This window comes from Elephas maximus, chromosome 4 (genome assembly GCF_024166365.1).
Source record: "Elephas maximus indicus isolate mEleMax1 chromosome 4, mEleMax1 primary haplotype, whole genome shotgun sequence".
NCBI lineage: Eukaryota > Metazoa > Chordata > Mammalia > Proboscidea > Elephantidae > Elephas > Elephas maximus.
Genome location: NC_064822.1, coordinates 167,857,946 through 167,870,935, shown reverse-complemented (window position 1 = coordinate 167,870,935; position 12,990 = coordinate 167,857,946). Strand labels below are relative to the sequence as shown.

Sequence of the window (12,990 nt, the reverse complement as noted above, 5' to 3'; positions counted from 1 at the left end):
GAAAATACCTTGGTATTCATTCATATACCTTCTTCATTCTTCACCCAAATCCTCAACTTGGCCTAAGAACCACTTGAAGTTATGTGGAAAATAGTTTCCCTGGATAAAATACAACCCTCCACCCTCATCCCCAGTTCTTCTCCCTAGCTCCCTACAAATTATTATTATTTTTTTCCCAATTTGAGATAAAAGTAATATCAACACTCATGGAAGGAGCAGTCAAGAAATCAAATGATGTATTGCATTGGGCAAATCTGCAGCAAAAGACCTCTTTAGGGTGTTAAGAAGCAAAGATGTCACTTTGAGGACTAAGGCGTGCCTGACCAAAAAACAAAAAAAGAAGTCACTGCCATCAAGTCAATTTAGACTCATAGAGACCCTATAGGACAGAGTAGAGCTGCCTCATAGGGTTTTCAAGAAGCAGCTGGTATATTTGAGCTGCTGATCTTTTGGTTAGCAGCCAAGCTCTTAACCAACTGAGCCACCAGGGCTCTGACCCAAGCCATGGTATTTTCAATTGCCTTATATGCATATGAAAACTGAACAATGAATAAGGAAGACTGAAGAAAAACTCATATCTTTGAATTACGTTGTTGGTGAAGAATATTGAATATTCCATGGACTGCCAGAAGAACGAACAAATCTGTCTTGGGAGAAGTACAGTGAGAATGCTCCTTAGAAGCAAAAATAGCGAAGCTTCATCTCACATTCTTTGGACATATTACCAGGATGACCCAGTTCCTGGGGAAGGACATCATGCTTGGCTAAAGTAAAAGGTCAGTGAAAAAGAGGAAGACCCTCAACAAATGGTTTGACACAGTGGCTGCAACAATGGGTTCAAAAGTAGCAATGACTGTGAGAATGGCACAGTACTGGGCAGTGTTTCGTTCTATTGCACAGGAGTTGGAACCGACTCAGCGGTACCTAACAATAACATATATAAGTAAACTTTTCCAAAGGCAAATTTATTTTGGTATTTGAAATAGGCCATCTAGTCTCAGGCAAGTAAAAATTGAAGGTCGACAAGTGAATAGGAGAGAGAAGCTTCCCATCTCTGGGGCTCCTTTTCTGGTGATGACTAAGCCTTGAGCTATGCTTAGAAATAGGCAAGGGGTGATGAATACCGCTCTACATTCAGCTAGGCTTTGGGCTTAGCAGAAGTTTAAAAGATGTTAAAAGCTCCATGGTTCGGAAAGGGAAAAGATAGAAAAAGGGAAAACCCTCCATGGACTGAAAAAAAATTATTCTCCATTACTATGTTCCCAGAAATTTCTATTGAACAAGACCAAGAGAGAAGATAGATGCTGCATTTCAACACAGCAAAACAGTCTGTAGCAGCAACACCATGCTTTTGATTTTTTGAGGAGTCATCAGAATGACCCCTTGAAATTTCTGGTCATAACTGGACCTATGTTTTGCCATATGTTTGAGTTTTCAAGAAGAGAATTTTACAGGGAGACGAAACTACAGTGACTCTTCCACCCTTTCTTGAATGGCACATAGGCATCAGGAAGGAACTTTCGCCTTTTCCCTCAGTATAGTACATGAGGAAACCCTGGTGGCGTAGTGCTTAAGAGCTACAGCTGCTAACCAAAAGGTCAGTGCTCCTTGGAAACCCTATGGGGGCAGTTGTACTCCGTCCTATAGGGTCGCTATGAGTAGGAATTGACTCAACAGCAATGGGTTTGGTTTGGTTTTATGGTACATAAAATGGAACAGGTCCTGATATACCACGTAACAAAAAGTTAAATTCATGTTAAGGCCTCAACTTGGGTTTGGGAAGAAAAATTTTCTGGGTTCTGTGGAATCTAACAGTTAACCATGGTCTAAATATTTTTTTTTTTAAAGTATATTAAAGAACCAGGCTTTATGGCTTCAATCACCACCTACGGCAGAGATAAAATTCTGAGAAAAAAATTTTTTTATGGGGTTAAAAGCCCTTCATAGTAAATACTTTATTCCTAATACGTTGTTCTAACACATTATTAGAGATTCTATCCTAAAGAAAAACTATTGCAATTGTCTATTTTCATTTGACAAAAAAAAATTTTTCACAGGAAAAGATATCCTTATCTCAAATTATTTTTTTGACAGGCCCCACACAGTAGGACTCAGGGGCTATTGACTCTAAGGGTTTCCAATACAGAGGCTGTGTCATGTATAATCTCTGACACTCCAGTAACTAGCACGTAGTAGGAGTTCAATTAATAACTGATGAATAAATTAATGTATCATTTTTGGAGATCTCCACATATCTGAAGTTTCCTTCCATATCCTCTCTCATTATTTGATCAAAATAACAATTTTACTAGCCTCAGGTCCTGCATGAATCTAAAACATAAGATAGGCCTTTTATCTGGAACTGACAATATAAACAATATAGTTCTCCAGTAAATACACGTCTGATGAAGGTGAAGAGGAGGGCAATGGAAGTGGCTGCTTCTTAAAAACAATACTTTCTGTCTCCAAAAGAGGTCACCAGGCCACCCAGAATATGTTCAAAGGTCTAAATAAGGACCGTCAGCTAATTACTTCCATTAGCCTTCCTCCTTGATGTTCAAACTTACACCTGTCCTTCCTTCTTCCTCCTCCTTAGAAGGGCCAACTCTCCCAAGACCCCAATGAATCTCCCAGAACTAGGCTCGTGTAGGTTGGGAGGGAGTAGAGCAAAATGTTCTTTGCACCTTCAGGTGCTGAAAACTCAACCTCTTTTGAAAAGTTACCAGGTCCTCCTGGGTCCTAGGAGGGCCACACCAGACCATCAAGATTCACAGCAAATGATTATGTCTTTCCTGGCATGGTTTTCCCAGCTGAGGAAGAGCGCTAAGAAGAGCTGCTAGAGCTAGGTGAACCCGTTTGTGGGGAGGGTTTCTGCAGCTAGTTTGAAATGTTTCTGAAGAATTAGTTTGGTGGCTTGTTTTTTACTTGGGGCTGTCTTCGAGAGGGATGTTTACATGGACCAAAACCAACACCAGTGACAATGAAATCACGGTTAGGAGAAGGTGCAAGGACTAGACGAATTCATGAATTACCATAGTCCTTAGGATTCTGATGTGCACAATATTAAAATGCAGTGATTTCACCAGGACAACGCTTTGAGGTACAGATCTTTTAAGAATCAGTTATGTTGGTAAGGAAACAAACAAACAAAATGCCTGTGTGTTCTAAAGGATTTTAAATATATCTGTCATTTTCTTTTTACTCCACTCCAAATTTAAACTAATCAAAGAATCTATGGGCACAAAATTAATGTCCTTGCTGAAGGGACTCTTACATATTTTTATAGCAACAGTGTTTTTACAGCCAAAAAAAAGGATTGTGGAGACTTTGGTATCCATGCAGATTTATTAGGGGGAGAAAAGAAATATTTTCCTCCTTCTGGCTCTAAAATTTCACCCTCTCTGAAAGTAAAACGGATCAGATTGAGTGGTCAGACAAAAAATGTAAAACTTCCCAGCATCTAGCAATCAGAATAATTTAATTAGCTTTATAGGCTCTACAGCCTACTACCTTATTAATTAATTTTTCAGCATTGCTGGCAGTTTCAATTGGCCTTTAAAATAACAAACACAAATTTATCCCCCAAATTCAGGATAATTACAACAATATTCTGCTCTAGGCCAGGAAACATAGACTGTATTCCACTCAAGTAAGCTTTGAAGAGGCTAGTCAAGTGACAGATCAAATAAAAAGGACACTTAATACACACGTAAATCATTTGCATTACAAATAAGACCCTTTAGCAGGGGCTGGACTCGCTGCCTGATCAGCAGGATTAAGTCCCCATATTAATGCATGCATTTGGTGTGGTTATTTTGGGTGGAAGACTTCATCCATCAATGCCCTCCGCCACTAAGTAAAGCCAACCTGTAAACTGATCACCACAGCCTGTCAACACCAGTTACTTAATTACATAAAGAAAATGTATTTAAAAGGCTTTTGATAATTTGGTTAGTGTTTCGACTTTGGGTTCAATGTGCGGCATATGTTTCAGGGTACCTCAAAAACAATGGTTAAAAGGCATTTTTAAGAATTGAAGGCAAAATGGAAAAAAACTAAATGCTATTTTTATGCCTCCTGCTAATCTTTTTTTAATATTTTTTATAATCTTCTTTTTTTGGTTTTATTTGCAGAAATAAAAATATCCGGTATGCACTAATTAAAGCTAAAATGAATAAAATGGCATTGTTTTAAGACATTTCCATTAAAAACTAAACAAGGTACTGTACCATTCAACTATTCTGATTAGTAAATTTTAGCAATTATTAATTCTAACTTATCACTTAGTTATTATTAATAATGTTATTAATTGGTAATTTTAAAATATTGATCAAATCTTTTTCTCATAGAAAAATGAAACTTGTTTTTGGAAGAAATTTTTTTTGACTGAAGAGTGATTTTATGTTTTCACTTTAATTACTTATAAAAGTCTACACCTTATGGAATTATCTACATAAAACTAGTGAAAGAATACAATCTATCTGTGATATCCAGAGGTATTCTCTTTTACCAGGGTGTTTGATTTTCTTTCCGTGTAAGAAATCAATAATGTCATCCCTATGGAAGTTCCAAAACACTGATAAAAGCAACAAATACCTACATTTGTATATGGAAAAAATATATAATAAATCTGGAAATACTGTCATAACAATTCTTTTTTGAAATCCTGACCAAATCTGTTAACCATTTAAGAAAGCATTCCAAGTTCCCCAGCCCCCCTTCCCCCCGCCCATCTTGCAAATACAAGGTGAAAAATTTATGATTGAGCCTAGGAAAATATGCTTGGAGATGTAATCTCTTCACCACTGGCAATTAACATCTTTAAATTACACTTTAAGGATCCCTTGCAATTGAATGATAAAAGTATAACTTGATCATTATAGCCAATATTCCTTCATAAACTTTATCAGATAATTTTCAATTAGTTAAATTCTCGATGTCTTTTCCCTCTCTTCTTTTTATTCTAAAGTATCCTTTCCTTAAATCAAAGTGATTCTATTATTTTGCATGCTGTTTTAAAAATTGGATATCTGTTTTAAAAGAAATACCAAAATAAACACACTTTAATGAAAAGTATAAGGTTTATGAGTGAGTCTTACCCTCTTTCTTAGTGGGTTCTGGCATGACCACAGTAAAATGTTATTTTCCAAAGAGTTTTCTTGGCTCCAGGACTAGTTGACAGAAACCCCACGAGCAGTCAAGAGATGGGGGAGGTCAGCGTGACAAGCAGTTGGGGAGAAATCCTGAGCTTTTATACTGCCTCTGAATATCAATCATGTTGGCACCTCCCCTTCTTCAGCGCAAAGATGCTGGAACTTGACAGCTCTGAGGACCTTTCTCCCATCTGTTGTCTGCACTCTGCTCTCTCGCCTGCTGGAAGGAATCTCCTGCCCATCTCATGTGGTGAGGACACCTCTAGCTTTCTAAATTCAGCGCAGCCTCGTGCTCCTTCTTGCTCTTCTCTTTCTGTCTGACACATGCATGTGCCGGCTCAAGAGTGCAAAAATTTGGTGGGATAGTAGAAAATCAAATTAAAATCATAACACGCTGATGAACACGTATCTTAATTTGCACAACCATTAGAAAGAACAATCTCTCTGTATTCAGATGGTAATTTTTATGCTCCATTAGTTTTCATCTTTACCAGTTCTTAATTACTGGATGTTAAAAAAAAAAAATTGTATTTTTATTAATAGGTCAAGTGCCAAGTCAAATTTCCATTGAATATCTTGTCTTATTTTCTCCTCCAAGCATAGCAAAATTTCCTGTTAAGGAATACTTATCATTTGCCTTTTTTCAAGAAACTTTCTTTTAAAAAAGCACAGGGCAAAAAAGGGAATGAAGTACTGATACATACTACAAACATGGATGAACCTCGAAAGTATTGTGGTAAATGAAAGAAGCCAGACACAAAAGGCCACATAATGTAGGATTCTGTTTGTATGAAATGCCCAAAATGAGCAAATCCGTAGAGACAGAAAGCAAATTAGTGGTTGCCAGGTGGTGGGAGGAGGTGGAATGGGGAGGGATCACTAATAGGTTGTTGCTGTTAGCTCCTTGAGTCGCCCCTGACTGACGGCGACCCTGTATGCAAGGGAACTAACTGCTGCCTTGCCCTGTGCCATCTCCATCATTGGTTGTGGATCGGACCACTGTGATCTACAGGATTTTCATTGGCTGATTTTTGCAAGTAGATTGCCAGGCCTTTCTTCCTAGCCCATCTTAATATCAAAGATCCACTGAAACCTGTTCAGCGTCACAGCAACACGAAAGGCTTCACGGACAGAGGAGTGGTGGCTGCACTTGTGGCGCATCGGCTGGGAATCAAACCTGGTTCTCCCACAGCGAAGGCTACAATTCTACCATTGAACCAACACTGCCTCTCTAATGGATACAGGGTTTCTTTTGGGAGAGATGAAAATGTTCTGGAATTATAGAGTGGTGGGTGAGGGTTGCACAACTTTGTGAATATGCTAAAAACCACTGAATTGTGCACTTAAAAAAAATATGCAGGATGGCAAAGAAAGTCAGATGGACCAGGAGCTATTGTTTTGTTTTCAGGTGACACACTAACACACATATCTAATTTATGATATTGGTAGAATGTATCGATTTGGCCACTTTCTCTCAAAAACCTCATGGAACTGTTAGAGAAATATGAGCTACAAAGTGTCAAACTAAAAAAAGATACCTTTCTTCATTCACATGCATAGGATTTCAGAGACTAAGACTGAAATTAGTTTATATATAAAGACAACTTCTTGGCATGCCTTCATTGGTGGGTATTTTCGAGATTTGTTTCAAGACACTTTGATTGATTTGTACTGAACCAGCCACACTGTCTCATTTAATTTCTCCTGTGGCTAAGAGCACAGCTGGTCAGACTTAGCATTACCAAACTCTGTGCCAAGCTAACTTTTCATATAGGGATGGAAACTCAACTTGGAACTCAATAGCATCACGCTTCAGCTATGTGTACGCGTGGGGGTGGGGGGAGCGGTCAAGAAGGTCAGTGAACATCTTCTCTAAAGAAAGCTCTTTCTCAACCACATAATGCTACTGAGCACGTCCTTTCGCTTTCTTAAATATTTTTTTGCCCTTAGAGGCTATCTTAGCTTTTTTTTTTTTTAGTACTGTTGTAACAGAAATACCACAAGTGGGTGGCTTTAATGAACAGAAATGTATTTTCTTACAGTTTAGGAGGCTTAGAAACCTGAATCCAGGGCCCCGGCTCTAGGGCGAGGCTCTCTGTTAACTCTGGTGGAAAATCCTTGCCTCAGCTTCTCTACCCTTGGTTCCTTAGTTCCTTGGCTATCTCCATGTGGTGTCTACCTTTCCCCCATTTGTGCCTCATCTGCTCTTTTTTTGTTGTTGTTGGGGTGAGATGGTATCTCATTATAGTTGCGTTTTTATTTATTATTTATTTATTGTACTTTAGATGAAGGTTTACAGAACTAGTTTCTCATTAAACAGTACACATATTGTATTATGACATTGGCTAACAACCCCATGACATGTCAACACTCTCCCTTCTTGATAATCTGCTATTTTTATAGCTCAAAAGTAAGTTTACGATATACCTATATGTGACCTCATTTACATAATAAAGAAAACCCTATTCCCAAATGGGTTTACAGCCACAGGAATAGGGGCTAGGATTCCAACACATTTTGGGGGGAGGGTCACACAATTCAATTCATGAAAAAAACACTTAGCTAAATGTCAGTCAGAAAACAGCACATCCTGTAACAAAGTAAGATGTGGCATGAAAAAAAAAGTAACTTTCCTGAACCTGAGACCAGAGTGTCCATTAACAGATGAAACAAATTAAAGAACCTAAAACATGAAGTCAGACCCTTGGCTTCTATTTGTGGCCCTATCATTACCTAGTTGTATTACCCTGAGAAAGTCAGGTGGTCTTTCTGGGCCTCAGATTCCTCTTTTGTAAAAAACCAAAAAAAAAAAAGAGGCCCCTTCTAGGTTGAACATTGTGATTCTACACAGAGGTCCTCAAAAAAGGATCTTTTGTTTTTCAGCATCCCCAGGACACTCAACACCACATACAAAATGGACGTAAGAGCCGAGTATCATATGGCAAAAGAACGTTTAGAGTGATGGGCAGATTTCACACATGCCACAAAGGAGGTGCCGTGCCATCACTGGCTTCTGACACATTGCAGAAACCCTGTTGGGTTTTTAATCCACTGATCATTTTACTGAAGTGCACATGTGCCAGGAAATACTGCAACCCATGGAGAAAATATTTTATGACCTTGGGAACATTTAGGTCATAAAGGACTTGATTTTAAATGACAAAATGTAATGAAAGGAATTGGAAGTGTGGATAAATTCTAAGATAAAGAGTTGTAGAGTGTACCAGGTGGCTGAGGTAAAATTTTAACTTACAATAATAAGTCTATGTGTAGTTTTCTCAGAACTGTACAGTTTTGGAAACACAAAGCTTTCTTTCAGATGTTATAGATCTATTTCAAACGTAAGTGGCTTCCTTTTCTTCCATCCCTCTCTCAGGAAGGGGAGGGGAAACGGTCAACGGGATTATTTTTAATAAAAAAATTTTTTGTGTGGCAAAATACTTTATTGGATTTTTCCTTTTGTATTATGTAGGATGACGGTTGGCTGCATATAAGACAAAATCACAAAATAACAACAGTCGAATCAAGATAGGAGTATTTCTCTCTCACGTACAGCAAGTCCAGAGGCACGTAGTCTAACGTCATTATGGCGGGTCCGGGAATCCAGGGTCCTTCTTTTTTCCTCTCTACCATTCTCCAGGTAACTTCATGGACTAAAACAGCTGCTAGTGTTTTAGTCATTAAATTCACGTTTCAGGCAGCAGAAAAGATCAAAGAAGGACTCACCTTCTCTCTTTTAAAGACCCTTCTTGAAAGTGTCACACAGCACGTCTAATATATCCTCCTAGGAAGAACTTGGTTACATGGACATATCCAGCTACAAACAAAACTGGGATAGGTAGTCTTTCAGTTTCACTGACAGTTCGCTCAGATAAAAACTGAGGTTTTGTTACGGAGGAGAAATGGGAAGAATGGATGTTGGATAGGCAATTACCAATCTCTGGAACACCTTTCAAAATAAAAGCAATAATGATTCCTGCATCAGCCGAAGACTGCAGAGAAGTATAATTAGCACGCCAACAATCTCACCCTGTTTCCAAGGTATGAATTAGGGTCTAACTTTTCTCTATGCATGTACAAACACACACAAACTTATATATTCACTTTGTCTACTTTTTATGAAATGGCATCATATTATTTACATGACTCTTCAACATGCTGTTTTCATTTAATCTGTCACAGACATCCCTCCATATTAATACATATCGTCCTAACTAAGTCTTTTTAATAGCTGAATATCATGCCATAATTTCTTACCTACTTCCCTTCTGATGGCTATTCAGATTGTCTCCTGTGCCTCACCACAATGAGAAATACTGCAATAAACATCACATACTATTTTTTTTTTTTACTATAACTTTATATATCGGTATTTTTAAAATATACCATACCACACTGTTTTGATTACTGTAACTTTGTACTAAGTTTTGAAATTGGGAAGTGTGAGTCCTCCTATTTTGTTCTTCCTTTTCAAGATTGTTTTAGCTACTCTAGGTTCCTTGAAATTCCATATGAATTTTAGGACAGGTTTTTCTTTTCTGCAGAAAAAGGCCACTGGAGTTTTGATAGAAATTACACTGGGTAGTAGTATTGCCATCTTAACCATACTAAATCTTCCAATCCGTGAATATGGGATGTCTTTCTATTTATTTAGGTCTTTTAAAAATTTCTTTCAGCAATCTTTTATACAAATCTTTTACTTCACTGTTTTAAGTTTATTCCTAGGCATGTTATTCTTCTGTATGGTATTGTAAATGGAATTGTTTTCTTAATTTCACTTTCGGATTGTTCATTGCTGGTGTATAAGAAACACAACTGATTTTAGTGTGTTGAACTTGTACCCTGCAACTTTGTTGAATTCATTTATTAGCCCTTGTAGCTTTGTGTAGACTCTTTGGGATTTGCCATATACAACTGAGAATCATGACCCAGTCAAGCTGACATGTAACCTTAAATATCACAGCCAGCGTTGCTCTCACCTCACACCAAGGTGATGGTTACCGCCTGACAGAGGTCATTAATATGCAAAATAGTCAGGTAGTAGATTTTTTGCTATTGTCATAAGTATGAAGTGTCAGATAATGAGATAATCAGTGAGGAGTAGATGTATAAGCTCGTGCCATCTGCAAGTGAGATAGTTTTGCTTTATCCTTTCCAATTTGCATGCCTTTGTTTCTTTTTCCTTGCCTAATTCTCCAGCTAGAATGTCCAGTATGATGTTGAATAGCTGTGGTGCAAGTGGGCTTCCTTGTCTCATTCCTGATACTAAGGTGAAAGCTTTCAGTCTTCCACCATTGAGTAGGATGTTAGCTGTGGGTTTCTCATAAAGGTGCTTTATCATGTTGAGGAAGTTTCCTTCTATTCCTAGTTTTCTGAGTATTTTTATCATGAAAGAGTATAGGATTTTGTCAAATGCTTTATCTATGTGTAGTGAGATCACTGATATGATTCCTGTGTATTCCGTCCGGTGAGGTCCACCTATATAGTCGCTGTTTATGTTGTTGGAAAAAGGTATTTGCAATGAAAAAGTCACTGGTCATGCAAAATTCTATCATGCGATCTCTGGCATCGTTTCTATCACGAGGCCATATTTTCCAACTATCAATCCTTTGTTTCCAACTTTTGCATTCCAATCACCAGTAATTATCAATGTATCCCGACAATGTTAGATCAACTCCAGACTGCAGAAGTTGGTAAAAATCTTCAATTTCTTCATCTTTGGCCTTAGTGGTTGGTGCGTAAATTTGAATAATAGTCGTATTAACTGGTTTGCCTTGTAGGCATATAGATATTATCGTATCACTGACAGCATTGTACTTCAGGATATATCTTGAAATATTCTTTTTGACAATGAATGTAACGCCATTCTTCTTCAATTTGTCATTCCCAGCTTAGTATACCATATGATTGTCTGATTCGAAATGGTCGAATACAGTCCATTTCAGCTCACTAATGCCTAGGATATCAATGTTTATGTGTTTCATTTCATTTTTGATGATTTCCAATTCTCCTAAATTCATACTTTGTATATTCCACGTTCCGGTTATTAATGGCTCTTTGCAGCTGCTTCTTCTCGTTTTGAGTCATTCAACATCAGCAAATGAAGGTCCTGAAAGCTTGACTCCATCCATGTCATTAAGGCTGACTCTACTTTGAGGAGACAGCTCTTCCCCAGTCATATTTTGAGTGCCTTCCAACATGAGGGGCTCATCTTCTGGCACTGTACCAGACAATGTTCCACTGCTATTCACAGGATTTTCACTGGTTAGTGTTTTTTTCCAGAAGTAGATATGCAAGTTCAAGTTGAAGCTGAAAAAATTTGAACAAGTCCACAAGAGCCAAAGTACAACCTTGAGTATATCCCACCTGAATTTAGAGACCATCTTAGGAATAGATTTTATGCACTGAACACTGATGACTGAAGAGCAGACGAGTTGTAGAGTGACATCAAGGACATCATAGATGAAGTAAGCAAAAAAAAAAAAAGCAAAAGGTCATTAAAAAGACAGGAAAGAAAGAAAAGACCAAAATGGATGTTAGAAGAGACTCTGAAACTTGCTCTTCAATGTAAAGTAGTTAAAGTGAATAGAAGAAATGACGAAGTGAAAGAGCTGAACAGAAGATTTCAAAGGGCTGCTTGAGAAGACAAAGTATTATAATGATATGTCCAAAGACTTGAAGTTAGAAAACCAAAAGGAAAGAGCATGTTCAGCATTTCTTAACTTAAAGAACTAAAGAAAAAACTCAAACCTCAAGTTGCAATATTGAAGAATTTTACAAGGAAAATATTAAAAGAGGCAGGAAGCATGAAAAGGAATACACACAGTCACTATACCAAAAAGAATTGGTCGATGTTCAGCCATTTCAGGAGGTAGCATATGATCAAGAACTGATGGTACTGATGGAAGAAGTCCAAGCCGCACTGAGGACACTGGAGAAAAATAAGGCTCCAGGAATTGACAGAATAAGAAACTGAGATGTTTCAACAAACGGGCACAGCACTGGAAGTGCTCTCGCACAGATGACAAGAAATCTGGAAGACAGTTACCTGGCCAACCGGCTGGAAGAGATGTATATTTATGCCTATTTCAAAGAAAGGTGATTCAACCCAATGCAGAAATTATCGAACAATATCATTTATATCGCACACAAGTAAAATTTTGCTGAAGATCATTCAAAAGCTGTTGCAGCACTACATCAACAGGGAACTGCCAGAAATTCAAGCCAGATTCAGAAGAGGACATAGAATGAGGGATATCAGTGCTGATGTCGGATGGATCATGGCTGAAAGCAGAAAATGCCAGAAAGATGTTTACCTGTGTTTTATTTACTATGCAAAGACATTCAACTGTATGGATCCTAACAAATTATGGATAACATCGCAAAGAATGGAAATTCCAGAACACTTACTTGTGCCCATGAGGAACCTGTACATAGATCAAGAGGCAGTTGTTCAAACAGAACAAGAGAATGCTGCCTGGTTTAAAGCCAGGAAAGGTGTGCTTCACGATTGTAACCTTTCACCATATTTATTCAATCTGTATGCTGAGCAAATAATCCAAGAGTCTGGATTATGTGAAGAAGAACGGGGCACCAGGATTGGAGGAAGACTCATTAACAACCTTTGATACACACATGACACAACCTTGCTTGCTGAAAGTGAAGAGGACTTGAAGGACTTACTGATGAAGATCAAAGACCAGAGCCTTCAGCATGGATTACACCTCAACAAAAAGAAAACAAAAATCCTCATGACTGGACCAATAAGCAACATCATGGTAAATGGAGAAAAGATTGAAATTTTACTTGATCCACAATCAATGCCCACAGAAGCAGC

At 38.0% G+C, this 12,990-nt stretch overlaps 1 protein-coding gene across 6 annotated transcripts in view; it reads right to left on the bottom strand.

Annotated features, from left to right (window-relative positions):
- The window catches only part of MYBPC1 (myosin binding protein C1), a 95,756-nt gene extending 90,419 nt beyond the window's left edge, over positions 1-5,337 (bottom strand). For 5 of the 6 annotated variants that reach the window (XM_049884171.1, XM_049884174.1, XM_049884176.1 and 2 more), the window contains exon 1: positions 5,100-5,337. In XM_049884171.1, the coding sequence (XP_049740128.1) occupies positions 5,100-5,124 (25 nt within the window). In that variant the 5' untranslated portion in view covers positions 5,125-5,337. The remainder of the gene's footprint in view (positions 1-5,099) is intronic. The other variant, XM_049884177.1, reaches the window with a different exon arrangement.
- Between the last annotated feature and the right edge of the window lie 7,653 nt (positions 5,338-12,990).